This window comes from Mycteria americana, chromosome 7 (assembly GCF_035582795.1).
Source record: "Mycteria americana isolate JAX WOST 10 ecotype Jacksonville Zoo and Gardens chromosome 7, USCA_MyAme_1.0, whole genome shotgun sequence".
NCBI lineage: Eukaryota > Metazoa > Chordata > Aves > Ciconiiformes > Ciconiidae > Mycteria > Mycteria americana.
The window spans coordinates 26,225,047-26,250,700 of record NC_134371.1 but is presented as its reverse complement, the minus strand read 5'-3'; the positions used below and the strand labels follow the sequence as shown (position 1 = coordinate 26,250,700).

General features: G+C 40.8%; 1 protein-coding gene across 2 annotated transcripts in view; it reads right to left on the bottom strand.

Moving 5' to 3' along the window:
- ARHGEF4 (Rho guanine nucleotide exchange factor 4) overlaps window positions 1-25,654 on the bottom strand; it is a 124,058-nt gene that overhangs the window by 37,341 nt on the left and 61,063 nt on the right. For both annotated transcript variants that reach the window (XM_075507463.1, XM_075507464.1), the window contains one exon: window positions 7,451-7,590. In XM_075507463.1, the coding sequence (XP_075363578.1) occupies window positions 7,451-7,590 (140 nt within the window). The remainder of the gene's footprint in view (window positions 1-7,450; window positions 7,591-25,654) is intronic.

The following is a 25,654-nucleotide window of genomic DNA, read 5'->3' as shown; positions in this document are numbered from 1 at the left end:
GCTAGGGACAAAGGCTGTTCTGTTCGCTTGCCTATGGAGTGCGCGTGTGTTTGAGTGTGGGAGTACTGGGGTTAATGTAAGTAACTTTTCCTCATTTTGCTGCAAGGAACAGGCATATGACTGACCTGCACTGGAACGGTGGCTCTCCCAGGGCATGCCGAGGGCACCGAGCAAGGGCTGGCCCCAAGTGCCCCAGAGGGAGGGGGAGTCTTTCCATGAGACTCTGGGGAAAACAGGGTTGGCACTTCAGCAGCTTGGTTGTTCTCACTGATCTTTCTTCCCTCTACAGCTCCCACAGTTCTGCTGCTTTTATCAGAGTGGTAATATAAAACGGCAAGAAATATGCCAATGCCTTCACTGCATTAAAGCATGGCTGAACTTGCTGCTAACTCTGCCCCCAGTTTACCGAGCGTAGGACAAGGGGCTTTGGTCACAGGACAGGGCTGAAGCTGACAGGGAAGATCTTTTGAGGGATTAACAGTGCTCTCTGAAGGGCCAGAAGAGTCAGGAGGGATTTTATTTTTCAACCACAGGGTTCAAAAGTCTTCTGGGGATTAGGAAAAAAAAGAAAACTTTGCAGAGAGGAGCTGCTCTAAATCAGGATTTGGAAAGAGAAGAATGAATCCAAGAAATGTTCTGATATCAAAACCATGCTGAGAGGAACCTGAGGCACAAGTATGGTATAAAATCAGATATATTCACTCCTCTGTCTCTATGCAAACACTTAAACCTGGAATAACCTCTACACTATAACCTTTACCCAGCATTCCTACTCTGTCACATTCCTTCTTTATCCCCTTCTCTCAGCAAATCTTTGTACTCCAATATCCACTTTGTTATTGTGCTGTTATCCATCACAGGTGTTTCTTGAACTAGTGAACTGGGGCATGGACATCCTAAAACCTATTTTTAAAATAAAGACATTGGCAGAGTGAATTGTAACAGCAAGAATCTGCAAAACAGACTTGTCTTTGCACATGATCAGGCTACCATTTCAAGCAGGAATAACTGCAGTTTAATTTATGCTACACTTCTGAAGTCAAATCTTAGAAGGGATGTAAATATTGCAGTGCTTCTAATGCTCTTCCTCCCATATAACAGTTCGGTACCAAACCAAGGATCCCTGAAAGCCAAACAAGGAGCTCCTGAGGATAGCTAGTGAGATACATCAAGGACGGGGCAAGTTCCTTCTCTGTATCAGACAGAGTGCAGGTTTGAAAGCAAGGCTCTCACTTTACACATGAATGGTGAAATCACTCATCTTCACCTGCTCACAGGTTAACCTTGGCTGTTATTGCACAGGGCCTGATCGAGTGCGTGCGCTCCACAATCAGGTCCTGCAGGCAACACTGGTTGAAGGATGGCAGATTAGAAAGCCTGTGATTAGGTGCATGTGAGAGCCCTCAGCAGGTAGGGACCATCAGGACCTCAGAGGGTTAGCGCCTGCCTGCCACACTAACTCAAGTGCAGCAGAGCAAGGATTTGAAGATCTCAGTGGTGCCATGGTAGATGGCCCTCGTGCTAGAAGTGGCAGGCAGGAAGCCAAGACCTTCTGCAAATGTAACCCTTAGCCCTACAGGATACAAAACCACTCGTACAGATTAAAAGAGCTCTTTCAATGGGATGCCAAAGTATTGGAAGTTGGTTGCAGCCTTCACCCTAAAGAGACGACCACCTATTGTGATTAGCATCAGCAGACACACCATGTTTTCTTTAAGTGGTGAGGAGCATCAGACAAGAGTTCTAGGAACCCCTGGATACACTGGATAAAATACAGGCAGACTTTGAGATGATTTGGCACAAGTAACTTCATGAGTTAAAACATTGTTGGATCATTTTTTCTCCAAGGGGAAAACTGTTTGTGGAGCCAAGCGTCTCTCTACACCCCAGTAACTGGGAACACATTTAATGCTGCCAAACAACAGACATTATTAAAAGTCCCCTAATACTCACAAACTATCATTAACAAGCGTTAACAGAAGCTGTTAGAGTCTTTACAATTTAACAGCTAACAGCTGATGTAAGAACTCCAAAGCCATCATGCTGTCTCCAGTTATTTCCCTCGAGTGACGTATTTAGGTCTGGTTTACATCCACAGATGAAAGTTTGGGCAGTACCTTCCCCTCTTTAAACATGTTGGCGTGTGTGTGGGGACACACCTGTGCCCATAAAGAGGTGAAACACAGAGGCTACCTCTCCTGTTCTGCTTCTTCAGTTTGGCTCCTGGAAGGAGGAGTTGGGTCCATCCAGAGACCAACCTGATAACCTAGTCATTCCCTTATGCATGTGCAGGACCCCTTCCACTGTAACACCTCAGCATTTTTGTTTAGGAGTTAAAACTGTGACAGACCCCCATGTGCTATTCTTGCCCCAAGAACTAAGATAAGCCTGGGGATTTTTTGTTTGTTCCTAATGAGTATCAGATTAATAGGGCTATTTAGAGAAAGCATGGGTCTAGCAAAAAATTATATATTTTATATAAATGCGTCTGTGTGGATTGAACTCCTGCTGGTGGTCTGTGTGTATGCTACAGACCATAGCATACATGGTATGGCAGCTACCTACCAACACCTCACACGTATGCCTGGGAACAAGCATTTGGATTGCTAAGGTCTCACTGCATGACTGCAGGTGTGAAAGCTTATCCCATTTCTCCCACCTTTCCAAAAAACCCCAACATCCACTTGCGAGATAGTCTTTCCTCAGATGAGGATAATCCACAGTGCTGGGTGAGCTACACTGGCTTCCATCACCCTCTCTTCATCTTCAGCCTGTTGGGGGAGGATCCCTTGCGCAAGGGACGACCAAGTCCTAACGCTGACGAGGGCATGAAAAAGCAACTCAGAGCAGTCACAGCTGCCCATGGTAGAAAGCAGAAATATGGCTCTGGTGATCCCTGGGACCACTTAGCTCCTGATCCTGATATTTGATGAGACATAATTGCTATGAAGTATTTGAATATACTGATTTGCTTTAAATCCATTGCAAAAAGCCCTCTGAAACAATTGGAGAAGTTTGCAGACCTGAGAACTGTAAAAACTAAATCCATCAGGCAGTAAAAGAAGTTACAATTCTGACTCCATACTCTGAACATTCAAACCTGAGCCCTAGACAAAGTTGCGCAAGCACTTGGGACCAAAAACTCAGATCCAGTAAAGATTTATGTCCATCGGGAAACATTATTTCTTGTCCTTGACAGCACTGAGCTTTATACAGTACTCTGCAAATAAATCATAATTGCTGCTTCTGGACCACAGTTGTCAACCTTGGTTGCAGAAACATGCAAGACACAAAAGTGGGAATTAAGCCTTCCAGAAAAAAAAAAGGGGGGTGGGGGGTATTTGTTAACTGGTTTCTATTTGCTTTTGTATCAGTTGGAAGAGCAATATACTCACATTAATATATAAAAGTGGTAATAAATCTCCTCTCCCAGATTACACAGGAATGTTATGTATTGCTTCCATATGATCAATAATTCTGCTTTCAGTCTGGAATATGTTGTGACCATAGCTTTTTCAACCTATTCTGTACTCTTTTAAAAAAAGGGGATGATAACATTTTGTGGCAGTATTTTAAATTTTTTCTGTCTTTTGAAATTTGTCCTCACATAGTACACAAGAGACTTCTGTTAATTGGAATGTAGATAGATAATGTGAAAAATGCTATGAAGATATTATTGATGTTTAACAAAATTAAATTAGGTTGTTCTGATTTAATCTGCATTAACATTTTATGAGTTTGGGGGTTTGGGTTATTTTTTTTTCTTCAAAAAAACCCACCCTAACAGTTTACATATCTGTCTTGTTTAAAATTGCCTGTGCTTGGAGGAGCACTAGGTGAGCCTAGAACAACTTCCCAGCGAGTGATCAAAGAGTTTAGCACAAGAATAATGCTTTAAAGACTCAACAGCACCAGTTGTACACTGCTCAGTAAGACAAAGAGAGGACTACTACAGTATCTGCTGCCTTTGGTACATGGCAGATGTATTGTTTGCACCACTTACTGAACGTTTTTCTGTATGAATTACTTTGTTAAATCAGAAACATATATGTTGGCACCAATTAGCTTAATTGCATCTTGTCAACAAGCACTGGTTAGCACAAACATCTGTAACATACTACAATATTGTCAATTTAAAACATAAGGCAACAGTGTTACATGTCTTAGATAAAAATCCTGGCCTGCTGAAGCCAATGAGTTGTGCATTTCCTCAGGAACAAGACTTCACATACCAAATTCCAAACTTATCAAACATAGAGCAATAAGAGATAAGGAAAAAATAGGGAGTCTTGCTGTTACTTTCCGAGAATTTAGTGCTTTGCTTTCACAAGATGGGAACGGTACTGTTCATCTAGGGCTGCAAGAGGCTAAACACCCCACATGTTGAACTGCAATAGCATTTCTTCCAAAGCCAGAGCATATGGACCCTTCACACAGCAGGACAGAACAAACCCTTTGCATACATCAGATATTTCCGAGCAAACAGGCCTAAGCCTACTTGCCCAGGCCAATTACTTGATAAGTATTATAGTTTTCCTCATTATCACCATGATCACTCGAGAGCCAGGCAGGCAGGCTTTTTATATGCTTAATCCTTCATGTTCTCGACTTCAGTCTACATATAACACATTTCATGAAGTTGAAGCTATGTCTGTCCTATACGTAATACTTCTGCGCTGGAAGGACAGAACCACAATGCATTTGCAGTATAGATTTTTCTTTTGCCACATTTTACCTAATTATACTGTGGAAGCAAAAAGATACAAGGATAGGGTCTTTATATCTGGAACAAACACAAAGTAAACTCCACCAAGTACAATCTAAACACAAAAATCTCTTTTCATGAACATCAAGAATGCATTTGAAAGAACGTCAAACAGATGCCCCAAGAAAATGACTTCCCCTTGCCTCTTTTCTCATCCCAAACCCTTATTATTACTTTTTGATTGATTTTTCTTGGCTCTTACACACTCTCATGCTGATCTTCTTAGGTGGGCTCTATACAACCTTCCCAGCTTTTTTTTATCCCTCTAGTCTTCTTGCCAATAAATTATTCTAGTTTTATGAAAGGTTTCTTTTCTATTTCATAACCATTTTCTCTTGATCCAAAATGAGCTAAAACTCAGTGGTTGGGAGTTTTGTTTTTTAATGCAACACTTGGTCTGCCAAATGCCTTAAAAATGTATTTCAACCTTCTCTGTTTATTTGAAAGCTGCTTCTTCCAAGAAGGCTAAGAATAATGCGGTTACCATAGTTTCCTTATCCACGACCAATAAAACGCAACTTGGAATACAAAAAAACAAAGACAAGACTACTCACAAAATGTGACTAAATGATTGGACATTGATATCTTCACCCTACATCACTCCTAGCACTGCTATGGAAAATAGTCAAGACTAATCAATGCGCAGTTTTTGGTCCAGCAGGGAAGATGAAAATAAGCCTGTCCAATTGCCAGCTATTTGAGATATTTAAATTCCAACACTTAAGATGTCTGTTCATGTAAAATCCCTAACTCACAGATTTAGTATTTCACCTCAGAGATTTTGTATTTTATGGTAGTCTTTTGTTCCAGGAACCGATTGTGTAGGAAAGCACTTTTCTAAGGCTCAGTGAAGCTAAGTGATGGATTAATTACATGTAGGAACCAGTTGACAAAGTAAATAATGTACTGCCTGTTCTTACAGTTTTGTTGGCCCCTGAATAGGCAAGCTTCTAGGGAACAAGCCAAAAATAATCTTTTTTCTTCCAGTCAACTAGCCAATAAAACCCCACATATGCTTCAAAGACTATACAAATTACACCTGCTTTGGACACATCCATTTGCTTTCCTGATTAGAAGTTAGATGATGGAATTCTACTCTAATAAAATGAACTTTTAGGAAAAGAAAGAAAAACAATTGTTCTCATTAATAATGAATGATGAAAGAGAAAACCACCACACACATGATGGATATACAGGCCCACTGCCAAGTTAATTTTTTTCCTGATTTTAAAGAGTTGCAAAGATTTCCTTAAAAAAATAAAATATTTTGCCTTTTCCTTTAAAAAAAAAGGAAACAAATATCCAGAGAATGTTCTGTTTGATGAGACACACTAAGGAGACATACCAAGGCAAGCACCTGAATGGGAGGGAAGCAGAATCCTCCTCCCACACTCTGTGCACACTATGGGACTGACTCCTGGGGTGCCTGGGACTCTCTCACAAACACACCAGGTAAATGTTGGAGAATGCAACTAAAGATTTTCTGGTGTTCTACTAATGTTTGCTTGCCAGTGACAACAGCTCAAAACAGCTGAGGTTAAATCAAAAAGCTCTGGCCATGGTTTGATAACCCCTGGATGTAAGCAATAGGAGAAGAAAATATAGCAAGTACCTTCCTTACCCCAGGCACCCAGGGTGGTAGTCAGGGATTCTGAGCACTAGGAGCAGGAAAACTGCTAGAAGAGCATTTGCTATTGTTGTTTTTGAAGAAAAGCTGTTACCCTCACTGTGCAGCTTTCTGGAGGTTTTGCAGACCCCAGAAGCACCATCGCTATATGTATCAAACATAAAGGCATAGAGCCTCAGTCAACATAGCTTGAGTTATAGCTTAGCCAGAAGAAAATATAATACAGCTTTTGTCCTTGCCTTCTCATCTTGCAAAGGTCACGTAAAGGTAACAGAATATAGGGAAGAGAGAAAGAAGGTGTAAGAGTGCAAGAGATCACTCATATGGTGAACATGCTCCACTCTTCCAATGAAAAAGCTTATTAGTTCACCCCACTGAAAAGGCATTCTGTGTGTAACGGGATGCCAGGTCTAATGCATTAGACAAAGCCATTGTATTTTTGCAGAAAAACCATCTTAAATCCTGTTGCTCATCACATCAGTTAAACTAAGTAGTACATTTTTAAATGGCTGATCTCAAGTTAATCAGTGTCAGCACTATAAAAGAAAATAGCTAAAAGCACTGACTAAAAAGGTATGTCTTTCACATCCTTAGAGTGAATTTACGGGGGAACAGGAAGCAGCAGTGAAGACCAAGCATACAATAAACTTTGCACCCTTCTCATCTACCAATAAAGAAGTATGTAGACCAGGGTTTTTTTTCAACATTTCCTTTATGCCTTCAGTACAGCACATTTCAAGTCTCACACCAGCCCTGACCAGGCTGCTTGTTAGTGGCTTTAAACTTCCCATCCAAAAACACCTAAGAGGAGAGTTACCTGCTCAGGACCTGTGGCTCTGCATTACCTTACATCACTGTCCTCCACTGTTAGGGACAGCACTCTGATGGAAGACCCAGACCCTGTCATTACCCAGTTGTAAGTGGTACCCACAGTAAATGACATTTGAAGCCTCATCCACTCTGGCGTTATTGGTTTGGTTGTTGACCTCTCTTACAGTTCACAACAAGAACCAGCATCCTTCCTTATCCTGCCTGTCAGAAACCAACCAGCTCAATACCTCATTGATGGCAAGCTGCTCTCCACCTCCCCCGGGGTGGCCGTAGCGGTGATTGGAGCTCCGGAAGTCCTCATATAGGTCCTCATCACTTCCCATGTCGTCTGTTAGAGCTGTCTTATCCAGTGCCCCATCAGCGATCACTGCCACAACAAAAAGAACAAATTGGTATAGACCACAAGATCATCGGCAGCACTGCATCAATTATATGAGCTTGGCTGTGGTAAGGGACACTATAACACAGCATAAACGAAAAAAAGACAAGGAAACTATATAGGCAATTTCAGGGCACAGTTCCAGCCTGGTGCATGCCCATTTTTCAGAGAATTTTTCTCCATTCATGTTTTGTTACCATAAATGATTGTCTTTTTCTAGACTGGAAAGTATGATTTTAAAAAATTCAATAACTCCTGCATGTTGCAAAGAAAAGATCAAGTAAGAATAAGAAAACAGGCTCTGAAAAAAGGCACAGGGCAGAGGTGACACAAACGTGATTTCATTATGACATCGCTGTGTTGACAGGAAACTTGACTAGGTAACAAGCTCATGTCTCCCAATTCATACCTTGATGATTATGATTTACCAAATCCTGTCAGCCCAAGGAAACTCTCAACCTTTGGGAAAAACATTCACCTTCCTCTCTGTCCACACATTTAGTTAATTTGAGAACCCCTTTTTGTTGCCTAAAAGGGTGTTTGCTACAGAAGTATCCATTATTACCACAGGAGGGCCATTCTGCTCAGCACAGCCCTGAATGAGCTACAGATAATGGAGGGTTAGCGGTTTATAGCCAGAGCAAGCATTGAAGTCTCAAGATATAAGCATAAACCTAAGAGAAATAAAAATATGGCATTTATACTCCTAGCACAGAAGAAAGTGGCACTTCATCGGTTTCATAAGCAGGAACCTTTTCCTAAGGTCTCCTCAAGGTATTAGCAAATACCCTTCAGTGGGATGTTGACCAATCATTCATTCATCCATACCTGTATAGGCTACTGAGCATAAACTTTCTGTTCTCAAAATCTGTGAAAAATGTCAATGATTAAAGAAAATGTTTGCTGACATATTCATCTGTATTAGCAGCTGCTAGGACAACAGTTTCCATGACAAAGAGGTTGGCTTCACTAAGGTTTCTATGCATGAAGTAAGTAGATAACACAAACATGATGCAGACAACAATATATATGCAGCTGATATAACTAGTAATTTTAGTTTAACGGACTTGACGTGGCTACAGTAGTAGAACGGAATAAGGTGAAAACACGTATATTGCTATCAGCACTCCTGGTGACAGTCTTGGCTGTCCAGGTTACACATGACGTCACACTCAAAATTTTTGCAGAACAGGTGGAAAAAAAAAAAAACAAACCACAAAATAACTTTGAGCTTGACCTTGTACAGCTTGGATAGAGGAAGCACCAGTCAGAGTCTGGAGACACATAAGCCTGTTCTTGAGCCCTCGTTTCACTCCATAATGCAAGTGCATCTTATGAACCTAATTGTGTCAATGGGCCAAGAAAAAGTGCATAAGGGTTCATTAGCTTATTATTACCTGAAAGCAAAGTTTCCCAGTACTACAGAATAAAGTGCTGTCAGAGGTTACAGGAAGACCTGCAAAGATCATCCTCGTCAATGTTGTCATTACATGTGATGTTTTGTTAAGGCCACATCACTTGATTACTTCTAATAACATGGTGAGGTGTAAATTCAGTGTAGCAGCTATCAGTTCAGTGCAGTAACTTGACATCAAAATGACTGGAGTATGAGCTATAAATACTTGATTGTTGATGCTTTGAATTCAATAAATACACACAACATAGCAAAGACATATTCATTGTCTAAACCTGGAACTCCACTCAATATCAATGGCAGTTCAGGACATGGAGGTGCATATGAGCTTATGATTAAAGCACAATTTTCTGTGGAAGTGTGTAACTACCCAACCATTCAACTTGAAGTGACATTTCACCAAAAAAATCAAGCATTCTCATAGCTTTGCTCTGACACATCATATCATTATACAGAAGTCCTCTACCGAATACATGCCAGTATTATAGATTGCATACAAAGCAGTTCTGGGGCTAAGACCTAGCCAATGAATATAAAACTCAAAAACAGCTGGAATGCCACTGATACCATTTTATGCAGAATTACCATGGTTTGCACTTAAATTTATTTTATTTTAAAGAGCATTAAAGTATCACTTTTTGCTCATACACTGAAAAACATTTGTCTGATAGTAACGAATAACTTTCAGTGTATTAGTACAGCAACAAGACCAAATTAGAAATGTTTTTCAAGAACAAATAAAAATAAATCATTTATAATAAGGGAGTTAGCAGTCACTTAATTCAAAACTTTCTTTGCATCCCTCTGATCTCATTCTTTTCCCTTATTTTATGCACAGCTTCGTTGCCCTTGCCTTATGCATCTTCTGCTATTTTCACTGTTTAAAAGTAATTTTCAGCTTGAAAAATGTTCATTGACATCTTTAAAGCTTTTGTTTTTTCCCCCCACATTTTCCTACTTGTTCTCTGATCTGTGCTTAGCTGAAAAAGCAAAAGCTCCAGGGAGATATTTATCTGTATTACTTAAAATGCTCTATACCTCTGCTAAGTGCCTTGAAAGCTGTGTTTGCTTTTACTAGAGATCTGTTTTTCTTCTCTGATCTTACCAAGCTCATCAATTTTCTGCAGTCTCAAAACCTGCTACTGCATTTTGGATTAGTTTTCCTGGCAGAAAAGTCCTCATGGACATATTTCACCAAAAAACACAGTTCATAGTCATACGAAAGTTCTCAGTCCTTGAGGAATAATGGCCCAAGATAGCCATTCTACATTTTCCCAAACTAACTGATGTTCCAGGGAAGAATAAAACTAATGAAAAATAAGAATTTGCTCTGAAGCAGCTTACATGGGAGACATGATTACAAGTAAATAAATAAAACAGTAGTCTGGAATGGTGACCCAATGCACTAGAAATCCATCAAGGAAGTAGGAGAATGAAGGCTTTTAATGTAGGTAGTGACTCAACATGCACAGCATAAACTAGGTCAAGTAGAAAAGAAGCAAGCACTATACAAAAATCTTTAAAGACAAGTTAGCAGAGATTGCTGAAATAGTCTATCAGCTTCCTCAACAGCACAGTACTAGTCAGACAGGCACCCATTAAGCTGCACCATTAAGTTGACTCGGATGCCTCATTCCTGCCCCCCCAAATGCTCATCTCTGTTTAACACTGAAATCCACTGGCACGGTCACAGCTGGCCTCTCCATGTCTCCCTGAAACCACTGATCTGACCTGTCCCTGGCAATCAGGCAACAGCAAAGAACAATATTCTATCAAAAAATAATGCCAAGCATCCAATTAGCTCAAGCAGATTTCTCCATATTTTATACGGCTGTCCTGACAAATTTCACTAAATATGGCAACAAATCCCACACATAGGAACACAGGGAGGGGTTGTCACCAACGTTTAGTACTACAACCTTCTGTGCAAGTATTAAAACTCTGCTTTATACTGTTATTAGTCCAAGCCCAAGCTTGGGATTTATGCCATTAAAGTACAAAAGCAGATGGATAATTCTAGCAATAGTAGCTCATGAAAGAATGCTGCACAAATCCTTTTCTATGCATCTGAATAGAGAATAAGGTGTTAAGAGCCTGTCTCCACAAAGAAATATCTTGAGGATATGAAGCAGCAAAAGTCATACAAAAAAATGGCACTGAAAACAGCAACTGGCACAGGTGGTCTGCATTCAAGTGCCGGAGCAGACAGCACTGAGACAGGCTACATTCAAGGACAGTCACAAAAACAAAGGGGAAGAATTCTATAAAAATCAAATAAAGCTTGATCAAAATGGTCCAGAGGAAGAAGGTATATGGGTTGACCTTTACACCTTCCTACAGGCTTTGGGATGCAGGCATAAGCAGTCAGCAGTGGGAAGGGTCCTGGCTGGGCTCTGCTTGTGCCCCCACCTTGCTGAAGGGGAGCATGTAAAAGGTTGAGCCAAGCAACCCTGAGAGGTAGTTCTGCTACACAGTTACAGAGCTCTCCAACTCATCAGAAAGCCATTGGAGCTGTTATGAGCTCTGTGGTTTGTCTCAGAAGAGCACTCTGTGCCCATAGTGAGAGACAAGCCATGCAATGGCTGCAGTATAAACCATGGCTGTACAACTCACAGCCACCCCAGCTACTAGCCTGCCAGCTGCATCCTGCTTATTAGGTAAGTTTGGATAATTTGAAATGCATACAGGCAGCTGCCTGTATGGTAGGATGTTTAGTCTCAGGAGCCACAATCAAGCCTATCTGACACTGGAGAACAAAACAGCTGGGCTTCACTGGGCTACTTAATAACCAACACAAGATGGAGGGGAAGGAAAAATGAGAGAAGCCTGGTGTTGTTCATCTAACCAGGGGGAAACCAAAGGAAGTTGGGATTAGATGATCTACTGAAGGTCACAGACCGAAAATGAATATTAACCATAGTCCAGATTTCAGTTAAGACTAGTGTCACCTAGTACAGGTGACACTGTTCACCATGTCTGAGCTCCCCTCCTCTCTCAAAGGATGGACCTTCTTCCAAAGTGCCAGGAATTAATGAACACAAGTTGTTGTTGGCCAAAAAACAAAACAAAACAAAACAACCCCAAAAAACTACCACCACACACACACACACAAAAAATCCCACTCTCCCACTGGAGAAACACAGAATAAATTTCTAGAACAGTTTCCTCAGAGCAGCGGGGCACTGCAGCCCCAAATCTAGCACAGCCTCTTAACAGAGATCTCTCAAAGTCACAGAGGTTTATGTCTCAGCTGGAATAAACCCCAGTAGCTCCCCATTGGCAAGGAGCTCCAGCCATGTGCCTGGGTCAGAAGCCTGAACAATGACCCAGGACTCAAAGAAAATGGGCTAGAGGCAGTTTACCCAAAATTTTGGTTATCTGTTTTCACTTGACTTACAGCCTACAGCTTTCACTTGACTTACAGCCTACAGCTTTTAGGGGTAAGACTGGGACAGGAATCCAGGATGATTAGACAGCTTTGAAAGCCAAGCGCATCCATAGTTTATTAAAAGCACATTATATTAATGACCAAGGGAACAACTTTTATGTAGTTGAATTATGTCTCTTTCAAGTGTGCTTTTTCAGTACCACATCCACACATTTAATTTGTCTCTATAGCATTTACATTTAAAATAATTCACCAAAATAACAGTAGGAGCCTGATTTACACACACAGAGCAAATTAATTCAGAGCTAACATCATTCCCTCTGCCTCACTGAGCAGAGATTGCTGCGGATGTGTGCAGTGCCCATAGGAAAGTGCATTGCAGCTGGTGGAGGGAGTCGTTCAAGAGATTTAAGATGATAAACGAACGAAAGGGGTGCGTGGGGTGGGGAAACCACACCCAGACTACATTGCCCAGGTGAAGAGCCCCTTCACCCTCCTCTTTTCCCATTCTGAATTGCTAAACCCTCATCTCCCTTAGAAATAGCTGCCACAGTAGTGCTGCAGCCTCCATCAGTCCTGTTCTGAATTATGTGCTTCATTTATCAGCTGCTTGATATACAGAGGTCCCTGTGCAGCTGCCACAGTAAAATCCATCAGAGTGATGTCATCCCACTTCTGCCCCAGCAGTGCAATTCTCCAGCTCTTTACTGTGCTGATGGACCCTCTCACATCATTCTGCTTATGGTTGTGGGCCAGTTTAACAGGAAGAGGGAAGTCTGGCAGGGAATTAGCAACAAGGGAACAATGACCAGTTAGTATGATCTTCATGAGGGGAAAAAAAACCAAAACCAAAAAACCCAAATAAGGATATGGGCCTGCAAAGCCAAGCCTTAGAGAGCTATGGTCCTCGTGATGACATTTCTGAGCAGGTAATGAAACTGTGTTCAGTGAATCTTTGAGGAAAAAAAAGAGAACACAGAATGGGGAGGAGAGGCAGAAAATATTTAAGTGGAGAAAGCAAGCTTCATCGCCTCCATTTTAAAGAAACATTAAGAAGGGAAAAGATTCGACATACAAAATTAAATTAACATTTTGGTACAATGCCACAAATGCAATTGCTGTTGTGAATGAAACCAGTTCCTAATTAGCTGAGGCAAAGCACAAATCCACGCTCAAAAACAAAAAGGACGCAGTTCTTCAATGGAAAGCTGAGCGCACGTCCTCTGTGGGTCTGCTGGGCACATCACCCAGGGTAACATTCATCAGCAATAATGCACTGAGCCACCCACTCAGGTTTCAAGAGTTTTTAAATCCCAATTAGAATCTAAATGACTTGCAGGGAGGCTTAAGGGAGTTCTCAGCTCTCTTGGGTAGCAGAGATAATTACGGGGAAGAGAGATGCGGATTATGAATGATCTGCAGCTCTGACTCCCATATTACCACTTGGTATGCGCTTGCAGCTTGGTCCGCTTTGCCTTGGCAGACATGCGGCAGAGAGCTGCCCCCAGTCCCTGCCTTGCTTGTTGAGTGATGTTACGAGTGGGAGAGAAGAGGGGGAGCAGTTTAACTAGATTTGAAGAAGAGTGGAAACGATGGGAAAAACAGATAGGAAATCACATAAATGTACTTTCTTGATCCAAAGCCTGATCCTTTGTTGAAAAGCCCCCCTGTTGTACTGCATACAAACTATTCATTCACTGGCCGCGTTCCCGTCACAGCTACCGACTTGGAAAAAAGCAGGCATGTCCTCCTACTTTACGTATTTGTTGTTTATTTGCTCAGGTCTTATTACTCATCCATACGGACCTGTTTGGTCTCATTTTTCAGATGAACGTCTTTGGAAATGCTATTTACTTTATGTCTGGACAATGTTGAACATGATGGGGCCAATTCTAGTTCAGTTCTTTAAGCCCTATCACAATCTAAACATTAAATCAATTGTAGCAATCAAAACTATCAGACCAATCCTTTCTAGTATCCAGGCACATTCTTTACTGTATCTTTGGTAGGATGTACTGGTTGGAATATCTGGCATGTCATTTACTGCCCCATCAACAAGTCTTGTTCATTGACGTAGCTGCTATTTAAAGGAGTTTGGGGGGTGGGGGTAGATGAAACGATCCATCATAATGTTTTGAAAGTTACCTCAAAAGTTTCCTCTGTGGAAGACTAAAATGGTTGCGTTTCTTGTTTTTAACAGGTAACAAACACTGACATTCCAAACTCATGCTGAATTTTTACCTGTCCATTTAACTCTGCTGCTTAGCCCTGTGCCTGCGATGCCTTGAAGTAAAAATCAAACCCAGACCAAACTCCCCTCCCTTGAAGTGAGAAACAACAACAACAAAGCTGCCCCTTCATCAGACAACTGCCTCCCAAAATACTGACAGGCTGCTGGTTGAGAAACAACATATCTGACACTGTCTAGTAGAGCATGATCAGAGCCAATTCAGATCAGCAGTAACCTTGGGTGAGCTTTCAGCTCACCTGCAAAGATTAAAATACCATGTCCATGTCTCCACATCCACCCATTCTTACCCAAAAGTGTAACGACAACTGAGGAAATTCAAGAAAATGAGTCAGGAAATCAGAACAATAGTTATTTACAGTGGACAGCACCTACTTCAGCAAATATAGGAGGTAAAAGCAACATCAAAGAGTGTTAGTGCAGCTGACAAGCCTGACAAACATGAATTTGAAAGGGCTTTGTCAGTAAGATTTCAGGCTTTTTTTAATTTTATTTTTAGGAGAGCATCTGCTCCAGCTTTTCAAAACCTTATAGGCACATCCCACAAGTTAGAAGATCAGCAATCTGGCAAAAAAAGATACACTGTTTTCTTAAAAGATTATTCCCACAGATTCCCCTATATGATCTCAATACCTGCCACTACAGTGCACAGTTACATGGGGCGTCACTGCTAAGGTCATCTTTGGGCTTCTCTCATCTTTTGCTTGCACAAGTATATGAAACTTGCCTGGGGGAACATGCAAACAAAGGAGCCACACTGTCTTACTGCTACTGGGTCTTACTGCTCTGCCATTACTTAATCTGAGTTCATCTGAACCAAAGCCCTGGTTTGTACTCAAACGTACTCAAACTCTTTTAAACTTTTTTAATCTTTTTTTTTTTCTCCTCCAGAAAGCAAACAAAAAAGCCTCAAACAATTTGGGCATAAGCAATGCTTCTAGTCATCACCAGTCCTCAAATAAAGACCTTGAATAGAAGGTTCCCCCATATTCTCTCAGGAATTGTTATTCCTCCTACCTCTGCAGCTACTTTCCGGGGACCTAATTGGAGTTTTCTTAATGCAAGTGCTGTTATCTCCCAAATCTCACACTGTCCTTGTCTGTTTTAATTACATTGATTTAGCTGTGATGTTTGCTTCACTTCTAAAACAACTTCCTAAGAGCACTCACAGGAGAGCATTAGAAACGCAAGCTATCATAGGCTGTCATAGTGCCTCCTTTCTTGTACCTGTTACTGTATTAAACAAAGGAAAGAATGTAAAGATGCTGTAGGAAATTCCGGTTGATTTATATTTCCAAAGATTCTGTGTTTTTATTATGTCTTTACATCCAAGTACACCCTCAGAAGACCAAGAGCTTGGAAGCTAAGTCTTTGCTAAAGATTTTGTTGCCAAAAAGCATACAGTTTTCTTCAGTCTTAAGTAACAGTCTAGAAACAGGAAAATTCCACTATACACTAAGCTTAACTACTGGCCTAGAAAAGACCACGCTGTAAAGAATGGTTAAGGTAATTTTTATGAAGAATTGTCACTAGGAAGTAAAACAATTCATATCACAAAAGTCTTTAAAATGTTGCACCCAGTCATGCCAACTTTGCATGGAAATATCAACTTCCTTATGCTATTTTCGCAACAGTCAAACCTGGAGCAGGAAAAAAAAAAGACATGGGTCTTTCTTACAATGGAGTAATCTGCATTATAACTTGAACAATTAAGAATGAAGAATTGTCTTGACAATAATTTAAAACCTTTGACAATGCAGCACCTATTTAACACCAGAACCTGAAACGAGACCTGCAAGCCTATAGCTAGCTAACTGATACGATGAATAACAGAGATGCACTGGGTGCATACTGTTTCCAGCAAAGTCAGCACAAAGAACCACTGCTTGGCACTTCTGAAAAGCAGGCTGTTTATATAAGTGTCTGAAGACGGATTTAAGAGCCTAACTGTGAACACTTAAATTTGAAAAATGTGACCTTTGTTTTTCCCCAGAATTCTGCATAATGCTATAAATCTAGTCTTTATCTTTGTGAAGCTATCCAGGCTGACAAGTGGCTTATATCTATGACCTTGTACCACAGAAGTAATTAAAAATGAATGCCATGAGAAGACTTTCAATTGCTCTTGTACATTATCAAGTATAAGTCTCAAGGGGCAGCAAGATTATTTTGTTGACATTATTTTGAATGACCAGTCTTCATGTAACACACAACTGATCTTCTGGTTTCATACTGGGGCTACAATCTTTTTATTAAAAATACTAGTAAAACTGCTTTACCTTTAGGAAATCCCTCTGTCCCTATTTATATTTTAATCTGAGTTCTAAGAAAATCCGTGAGATCAAGCTACCAAATATTTCTGAAGAGAAAACAGGAAATCAAGGATTAATATTATTTAACTACAACTGCCATGACAGCTAAGGGATCAGTCTCTTTGCAGCACACGTTTGAATCACACAACACTACTCAAAGGAGGCAAAGTCGGGCTCTGAGTTAGTCAGGGTGATTATTCTTTGGTGTTATTCAGAACAGGTTTGGGAGATCAGGTCTGAGCAAGCTACAGGAGAGATGCTGAACATAGCCAGGTGTAATCCTTACTATTCTGAGTAAACAAAGACAGAAGAGCATCTCCACTGGAAGATGGGTGCAGAATAGGAGGCTGTCACATTAGCTCAGTTTAGAGGGACCTCATGGACAGAGACAAGGTGGAAATTTCAAACTCACTCAGGCACTGCATATTTACATTTCTGTGAGCGTCAACTTCGCTGCCAGAGTCCAGGACTGACTGGTTTTAATATCTAGTACTGCTGTGTCACCTGTGTTGAAGACCAGCTCTGCAAACCAATGCAAGAAGAAGGCTGGAGCACAGAGGTGACCTAGATGAGAGGATGGTGCAGTCTCTTGCCCTCATTGCATGGCTGGGAGCATGCTTCGCACCAGCTCCAGCAGTAGTCCCTACACCAGTCAGCCCTCACTACCTCTCCTCCTCAGGGCCTCCAGACTTCCCTGCCAGTGATATATACGAAAGTGAAAGACTCTGCACCAAAATAATTTCAAACTGTACATGGACAGCAATATTCTTATGAAATATATTTAAGAACGCAAGGACAGGCCTTACAGCCTTATACATTTGATACTGTTCATAGTGTAGAAGGAACAGAGTTGCCCACTGTGAAGTATATCGGTCTCTTCTCCCAGGTAACAAGTGATAGGACAAGAGGAAATGGCCTCAAGTTGCGCCAGGGGAGGTTTAGACTGGATATTAGGAAATTTTTCTTCACCGAGAGGGTTATCAAGCCTTGGAACAGGCTGCCCAGGGAAGTGGTTGAGTCGCCATCCCTGGAGGTATTTAAAGGACGTTTGGATGAGGTGCTTAGAGACATGGTGTAGTGGTGGTTTTGGCAGTGTTAGGTTTATGGTTGGACTCGATGATCTTAAAGGTCTTTTCCAACCTATATGATTCTGTGATTCTGTATTTGCTCCCTGGGAATCTAGGGGTGCAGATACGATATATTACTGCAAATCAAATTTAAAGAATTAAGCTCGAGATACTGAACCTGTTGATTGATGCATCTCAAATTTTCAAATATCATAGGGAAAAAAAAGAGACTTCACATTCAATAATTTTAAGTTTCCTAGGAAACTGGTGTGAGAAGGGACCTTATTTCAGAGTGTTTTCATAACATTCAGCTCCAGGTCCAAATTATAGCTGAATGTGTTAGATGCAATCTCACCCTACAGCAAGAAAACTCTTCCAAGGAAAACATTATTCCTCTTGGAATACATCAAGTATTCAATTCAAAGCCATTATTAATCATCCCTTTAAAAGGAGAAAGCATTCTGGCAAGGTCACATTGGTCAGGGTGCTTTTAATAGTTAAATTCATTACTTAGGATGTTTACTGCGTGCTTCAACAAGGAAATAAGAATAGCAGAATTGGTAAGATCAGTGTGTCAGCAAATCATAAGCCTGAGATGCTAAGTGTGCATTTTGAACTATGAATTCAAAATGACACATTACCACTTACACAGATCATTGGATGCAACACAGAACATTTTGGAAGCTTTGGAGACTGATTTAAAAGTTGAACGCATCCCCAGCTGGAGATGGTAAAACTAAGTGGCAAAAGTATATTAACACAGGCAGCAACATAATCTCAATACTAACTAATAAAAGAGCATTGCTGATTAGCAGTGACCAAACTGAACAAGGTCTCTTAAAAAGGTAAGAGAAGATGAAGCCTTTTCAGAAGTCACATTACCTAAAGCAAGCCTATCCTTCCTTTGACCAGTACATAGAGCGTACAGTCAAATGCAGCTCCACCTAAGGCACATGTCAGAAAAGGGACATGCCTCTAAAGAGATAGCTGAAGCAGTCAAAATAATCTTTGCAAATTTGACATCAGTGGTGTAACTTGCAAAATCAAACCAGGCTAAAACAAGGACAGTGCCTTCCAGAGCAACTTTGTTCGTGTGTTGTAGTGCACAGGTCAACAAACCTGCAATTCTTTATCAATTGTTTGAATTTATAAAACAAGCATAATAATCCTTTCACTTAAAGGCAGATACGTCAAATTTGACCTTTCCTGTGGTCAAAATTTAAAACATTTAATTCCACAGTGCTACTGTTATTGTTTCCATTTATGAATTGATTCCTATTTAGATCCCTTATGCCACCAATGAGAATAGGAAAATGCTTTGTTTCTGAACAGAAACTGTACATCTACTATTTCCCAACCCTTAGCTTTTTTCCAAAGCAGCTAAAAAAAATACAAATAACTTGCTCCAGACTCCAGGCTCACAATTCCAGAAACATGTTCTAGTTTTCCAGACATCTCTCCAGCTACATTGTATCTGACTGAGGGGCAGGGGAAAAGAAACAGTGAACCCAAGCCCCATGCCACCTAGCTTTCAAAAGTGCTCAATGTATAAAATTACCTTTACCCTCAAATACACTGAAGGATGTGCTGTGGTTTACTAGTTACACAATGATTTGGTCCTTCAGTGTCTAAAACTCAGTGTTCCTCAGAACTACGGTAAATGGCGAAGGAATTCTTCCAGTAACAACTTGCCAATTTAGAATTGAAATTTAAATTAACCTTATTTTCCAAAGGTCTTATACCTGATGCATGTTCACTTAAGATGATGAATCTAAGTGTCCAGTTTCTGTTTTCCCTGACAATTTAACCAAGCTGATTTCTCTATCTTTGAAGCCCATTTTTTGCCTATGAGCTTTACTCTCATATATCAAAATTTGATCTTTTGAACAAAGCAACACAAATTCTCCACACTGAAATCCTATGGGCTGGTAGTCTTAGTACCCTTACTCCATTTTCAAATGAAGTTCCAAAGAAAACAAAAACAATTCCCCCATATTTACAAACAGATTATTTTCCCCAAAGAGAAAACTGCTACAGCCCAGGATGTGGTTGAGGTACATTAGAAAAAATTATGCAGTGAAAAGGCTACTTCTAAGTATCTGTGTATTTTAAGTTGGCTGATGACATAACCTGGATGAAGTGTAGACACAAAATCTGTCAGTTTAGATTATATTTCTGTGAAACCAAGCTGCTGGCTTATTTTCATATTCATCATGAATGGTTCTGTACAGTAGCATCTTCCTTTAAGTTAAGGCATAGCTGTTGTCACTGTCTTGTAGATTTAAATAATTACATTTTTATTTTCAGCTTTGGTGGTATTCCCCTGCACCAGAAGCCCAGCTTCATCATTTCTGAGTGACAGACTATGCAATGCAGGATTATTACATCAAAGGACAACACTGAAGTATCAATAAAGGAAAGAGTCCCCCAGGAGACTACTGTCAAAAGATATAAATTTCTCCCTCCAATATGAAAAAAAAACCAAACCCAAACCCCTCTAAAACAAATTCCCAGAAGATGTCCATCCAGCCTGGAAAGCCATCTATCTTTGCTTTGACAGTGATCAGTGCTCTCATCACCAAAAACATTTGTTTTATTTGACAAGTACGGAGTATGTAAAGAGTGACCTGGAGAGACTAACAGAAGGAAAAAACCAGCAGGGCAAGGCGCATATTGCATGCAGTACTGCCGTGCACACCATGGCAGGTCTGAAGTGGCTCTCCTTAACATTCACTTAACTTCTCCAGATTTTTCCCCTGAAGCAATCATGGGAGATACTGGTCTACTGCTTCTCAGTTTCTGTAAAATCCAGAGTTCAGAGACAGAAGAGAACAGTGAGGGTATTGCTGATATATTCTAAAGGAGCTTTAAAAGAGGATTATCCTAGTGATTGAAATCAGTGAGTGTGGCATGTAGCATGTACTGGGGATCATGGAAGTTTAGCATGCTGTAAAATTCATGAAAAAATTTAGGATGCATTTTAAGTCCACAAGGCCATGTGGGTGCAGCAATGACAGACATTCCATGCACATACATTTGGTATTTGGCATACTGCATTCAGAGCGTATGGCTAAACTGCAGCATGCAGTATCAGCCTGACTTAGGGGGTGATGCTGCAATGCAGCAACTTTGTGATAGCCTAGAAGAGCAAAACGATTAACAGACCTCATCCCTTACTCTTGCTGGACATAGCCAGCACTGCTAGCAACTGCAGTCCTCTACAGGACAATGGCAGACAAATACAAAGAGGGTACTCTTTAGCCATTCAGGTATGCCCCTTCTACTCACAAACTAGCCCAAAGTAAACTCACAAATCTCTACAAATTAGCTTTTTGTTTATATCAACAAACTGTGTTGACCCTCTGTTCTCCCTTCTTTCTCCCCATTCTGCAGTGATCAGAACAAAAGCAAAGGATGAGGGAAATAGAGCCCCACATCACCCTGTAGCAACCTCCCAACCTTCACCTGCCTCAGCCTTGTAGAGCTCCAAATTCCACTGTGTTAGCAGCTCCTTCTCATAGAGGCTGTCATGCAGCTAACAGAGCCATTATATGTGCAGATAATGTATATAAATCTCTTTACAATCCTGTTTCCTCGCACCTTGATTAATTACATTTCTGTCTGCCTTCTTTCCTTTCAAATACAAATGCAAAGGACAGGCTCCGAAAATGGGACTTTTTTTTCCTCTTGAGTCCCTTTCTGAACTCAGCAGGTGCAATTCTACTGAAGGCAGGAAACTACCATTTCTAGGCTATGTTCCTGGCATCTGCTTATCTTTCCTGCTGAAAACGTAGCGGATGTCATCAAAGCGTATCAGAACTTAAACAATCCCCTTGACCCTAGTATGCCTTTGGTGTAAATACAGTCTGAGCTTGTTTGAACTGGAAATTGTTGTTCTTGGGAATAATTGCTCTGTACACAGCACTGTCTCCAATCGATTCGAGGACACATTTTCTGAGCTGTATGAGTTTTCATTATTAACCTCGCAGTAACCTTAAAGGTTTGAGCTCATTCTCTTCACCAAACTGCACAGATCCCCAGTTGCATAATCTCAAAAATGTCAACAGCAAAACAATCAAAACAGGCACAACTGTGCTTGCCTTGTTTCAATACAGCATGGCATTTCCAGTCTGATAAAGGTTAGAAAGCTCTCAGAGGTGAAAGAAAAATGCTCTCCCTGTACATATATCTCTTTTAATGGTGAACAGAAACTCGATGGGAGGGACAAAAAGAAAAGATGAATTCACAACTAAACAAGGTATTAGCAGAGAGATTATGAAAGGTATTATATTTAGTACTCCCATTCCAATTAGTACTCCCAGTCCAAAGCAACAAAATAGCATCCTTTGATGTTAGCCTTCCCAGATTTTGGCTGAGGTAAAAGCAACGTTGTAAGCACAATATGTGAATTTTTCACTTGCACCCATCATTTCTCTTCATATTCTGCAGTGGTTGGGATCACCAAAGGTATGAGTTGTCACTTAGGAGTGGGCTTGGGTACTGACAACTGAAATCCTGGAACGTTTGGCACTCAGATACTATAGTCATGGATCATCACAGTTCCAATGACTCCACCACTAAATCTACAACTTCACTTTTTAGCCAACTCCAGTTTAATCCAGCCTTTTAGGAGGCAGAGAAGCTTGTTATCACGTTGTTACTCTTCTGAGCAATGGGTTCTGGGACTGATAGCAAAGACCAGGGTTGATGAAGAAATCAGTAGGTTTTCTCAGTTCCAAAATGATGACAGCTGAAGAACTGACCTGGAAACTGTGAGGAAAAGGCTTCTATGCTCCCAGTGACAATGCTGCGGGCATGGCGGCGTACGAAATACGTTTGATTCTCCTGGTACTAGCTATTGCTAGAACATGTGAAAAGTTGACCTGTGAAATCAGTCAAACCCAAGCAAAAGCTGAGTTTGGTCTGTGTGAGGATGGCTTCCTGACTTGACTACTATTTTCCTCTCCCTTTTGGGGAATGGAAATAGCGTGAACCCTATCTCACCACAATTGATGCTACTTCCTCAACTGAGTGTCCACCTTGTTCCTTAGAATAATCACAATTAGATCTCCCTTTTGAAAACAAATCGAAATACACCTGCAGGAAGAAGAGAATTTTGCTGTGGTTTGGGGTTTTTTTTTTGGTTGGTTGGTTTTGTTTTTTTGGGGTCTTTTTGTGTTTTGTTGTTGTTGTTGTTTTGTGGTTTGGTTTGGGTTTTTTTGGGGGGTTTTTTGTTGCTTTTTTTTTTCACTTGCATCTAATTCAGCCTGTCAATATTTTCTGAGGCACAAAAAGCAACATCTTCAGCATGGTCACAGAATTAATTACCTGGAAATAGGAGTTTTAGGCAGAAAAATTTCTCACGTTAAAATTCCAGATATTTCCACAGTCGAGAACACAACAAAACCCAAAATTATATGATGTGCAAAGAGAGTCCAGAGCAGATGCTATCCCTAAGCCACCATAAATGCAAGATCACACCAGGAGTTAGCAGCAAGAGAAGTAAGCATGCAGGACTGCTCAGTGGACTCACAGCTGACCACCTTGTCTTCCATTAGAAAGCAAGCAGCAGCAGCTTTATCTAATATTAGCAAGGAAAAGGGAGGAAGGGTGCAGGCTGCATCATATTGTGAACAGATCCATCTTGCTCAAAAAGGACCCATGATGCAAAACGTTCTTCCCCCACTTACTAATTTGTACTTCCAACATCAGTGAGTGAGGCTATTATTACCCATACTCAAGTAAATTCTCGCTTTCCTCTGTGTGATGTGGAAAAAGCAGAGCAAGACCAAGCATGCTGCTGAATAGGAGGACAAGCAAACAAGAGAGTTCTGAGCATCACAGTACTATTTTACTCCAAATCACTACAAATTACATCGTTTTCCTTTCCCACACTACGGCACATCTACAAACAGAAAATTCTCTTCTGCTTTTAATAAAGGAACTTTAAAATTTGTACTCAGCCTATACCCCTCTCCACCCATGATCCTCTCTCTGTAACACCCCCATGATTCAAAGTTCTTTTTCCCCTGATGAGGAAGGATCCGTCTCCCAACCTACTGGCAGGGCAGAATATTTTCTGAATAAATCATTAGTGCAGTGCAGCTACAGTATAAACCTATAAGAGTATAGCACTCCTCATTTTTCTATTGCATTTATTCAATTTATTAAGAAAAAAACCAAACCCTAAAAGTACAAATATTATATCTGAACTTGGGATGTTCTAGAATTCCTCCTGATCCACCAGCTTTCTTTCTCAAAATCACCACGTAAACACTGCAGGGAAGAGAGGATCTTTGACCAAATCAACATACTCTTTACCCTTGCATCATCCATAGGCTTTACAAAGTGATGCCAGCAAGATACTCTGCTTGTTTTCCTACCCTCACCCCAGGAAGGGGAGCATGTCCCCCAGTCCCATAGCCACAACTAGTATTCTGTAAAAGCAGCAGATTCCCTCTTGCTACCACACCACCTAATATAACTACTATCAATCTCCACTGTAGCGAGAGGAGAGGATCTGGGCCTTGGAAACAACATACGAAGCCACATAAATTTGTTCCAGGAACCAGTTTGAAAGAATTCAATTACTGGAACAAGCCCCTTCAGTCTCTGACTAATGGACTGCATTTATCCAGTGAGAAGCAATAGGCAAGTTTTGCCTTGAGAGAACAACTTGTAAATTGTATTCACAGGCCCCATGAACAGCTTATAGTGGGTTCTAATGAGAAAGATGTTGAGAGCCTGCTTCAATTTTCTCTTGATCCAGCAGTTGACTTACATCTCCTTCAATCCTTCCCCAGTTATCACCCTCCTGTAAGATGACCAAGTCTTCAGCTGAATGCAGCTACTTAGAGATAATAATAACATAGAGCTGGCCCCAGAGGCATGACAGCAGAATCTGGAACCCTCACTCCCAGTGGGTATACAATACCATTTTTAGTAGTTGCTGACCCATGTTAGAGAAAGAATGGGGTCAGGAAGGCAAGAAAACACAGACGTAGCACAGCATTGCTGGAAGACAGACAGCGTGCGAGACAACACACCAAAAACTGCGTGTACCGTTAACTACTGAGCAGCACTTTGCTGCTGAAAACATTCCCTGATAATGTTTGGCGTCTGGATTCTGTCTCCCACACACCAGGAACTGATGATGTCAATAAAAAGGTTAAATGTTATCATATATAAATTAGTCACGAGTGATGTTTTTTGTTCATTTTTGGAACAGAATGGAGACTCAGCACAGATAAGTTCTCCAAGACAGGGTACTAAGCCACCTAGAACCCCAAACTTTATCTAGTACTTCATCCCTACATGTCTCAGGTAGTTTGAATTATCTGTGGGACCATGTAAATACCCTACTGAGTTCTATAATAGTCACAACTCAAATGTTTACACGTCACTGGAAGTGGAAAGGGGAGCCTGTAAAGTCATCTTCATCCTTTACAAATACATAAAATGCTTTTAAATACATAACAAGTTAATAGGAAATATCTTGAAACCATAGCTGTGCTCCTACCTGTGCAGAAAGGATTTAATCCAACTTTTTCCAGAGTAAAGAATATTGGAACGGAACCAAAGTTATTTACTGTGCAGGAACAAAACAAAAAGACCAATGAAGCC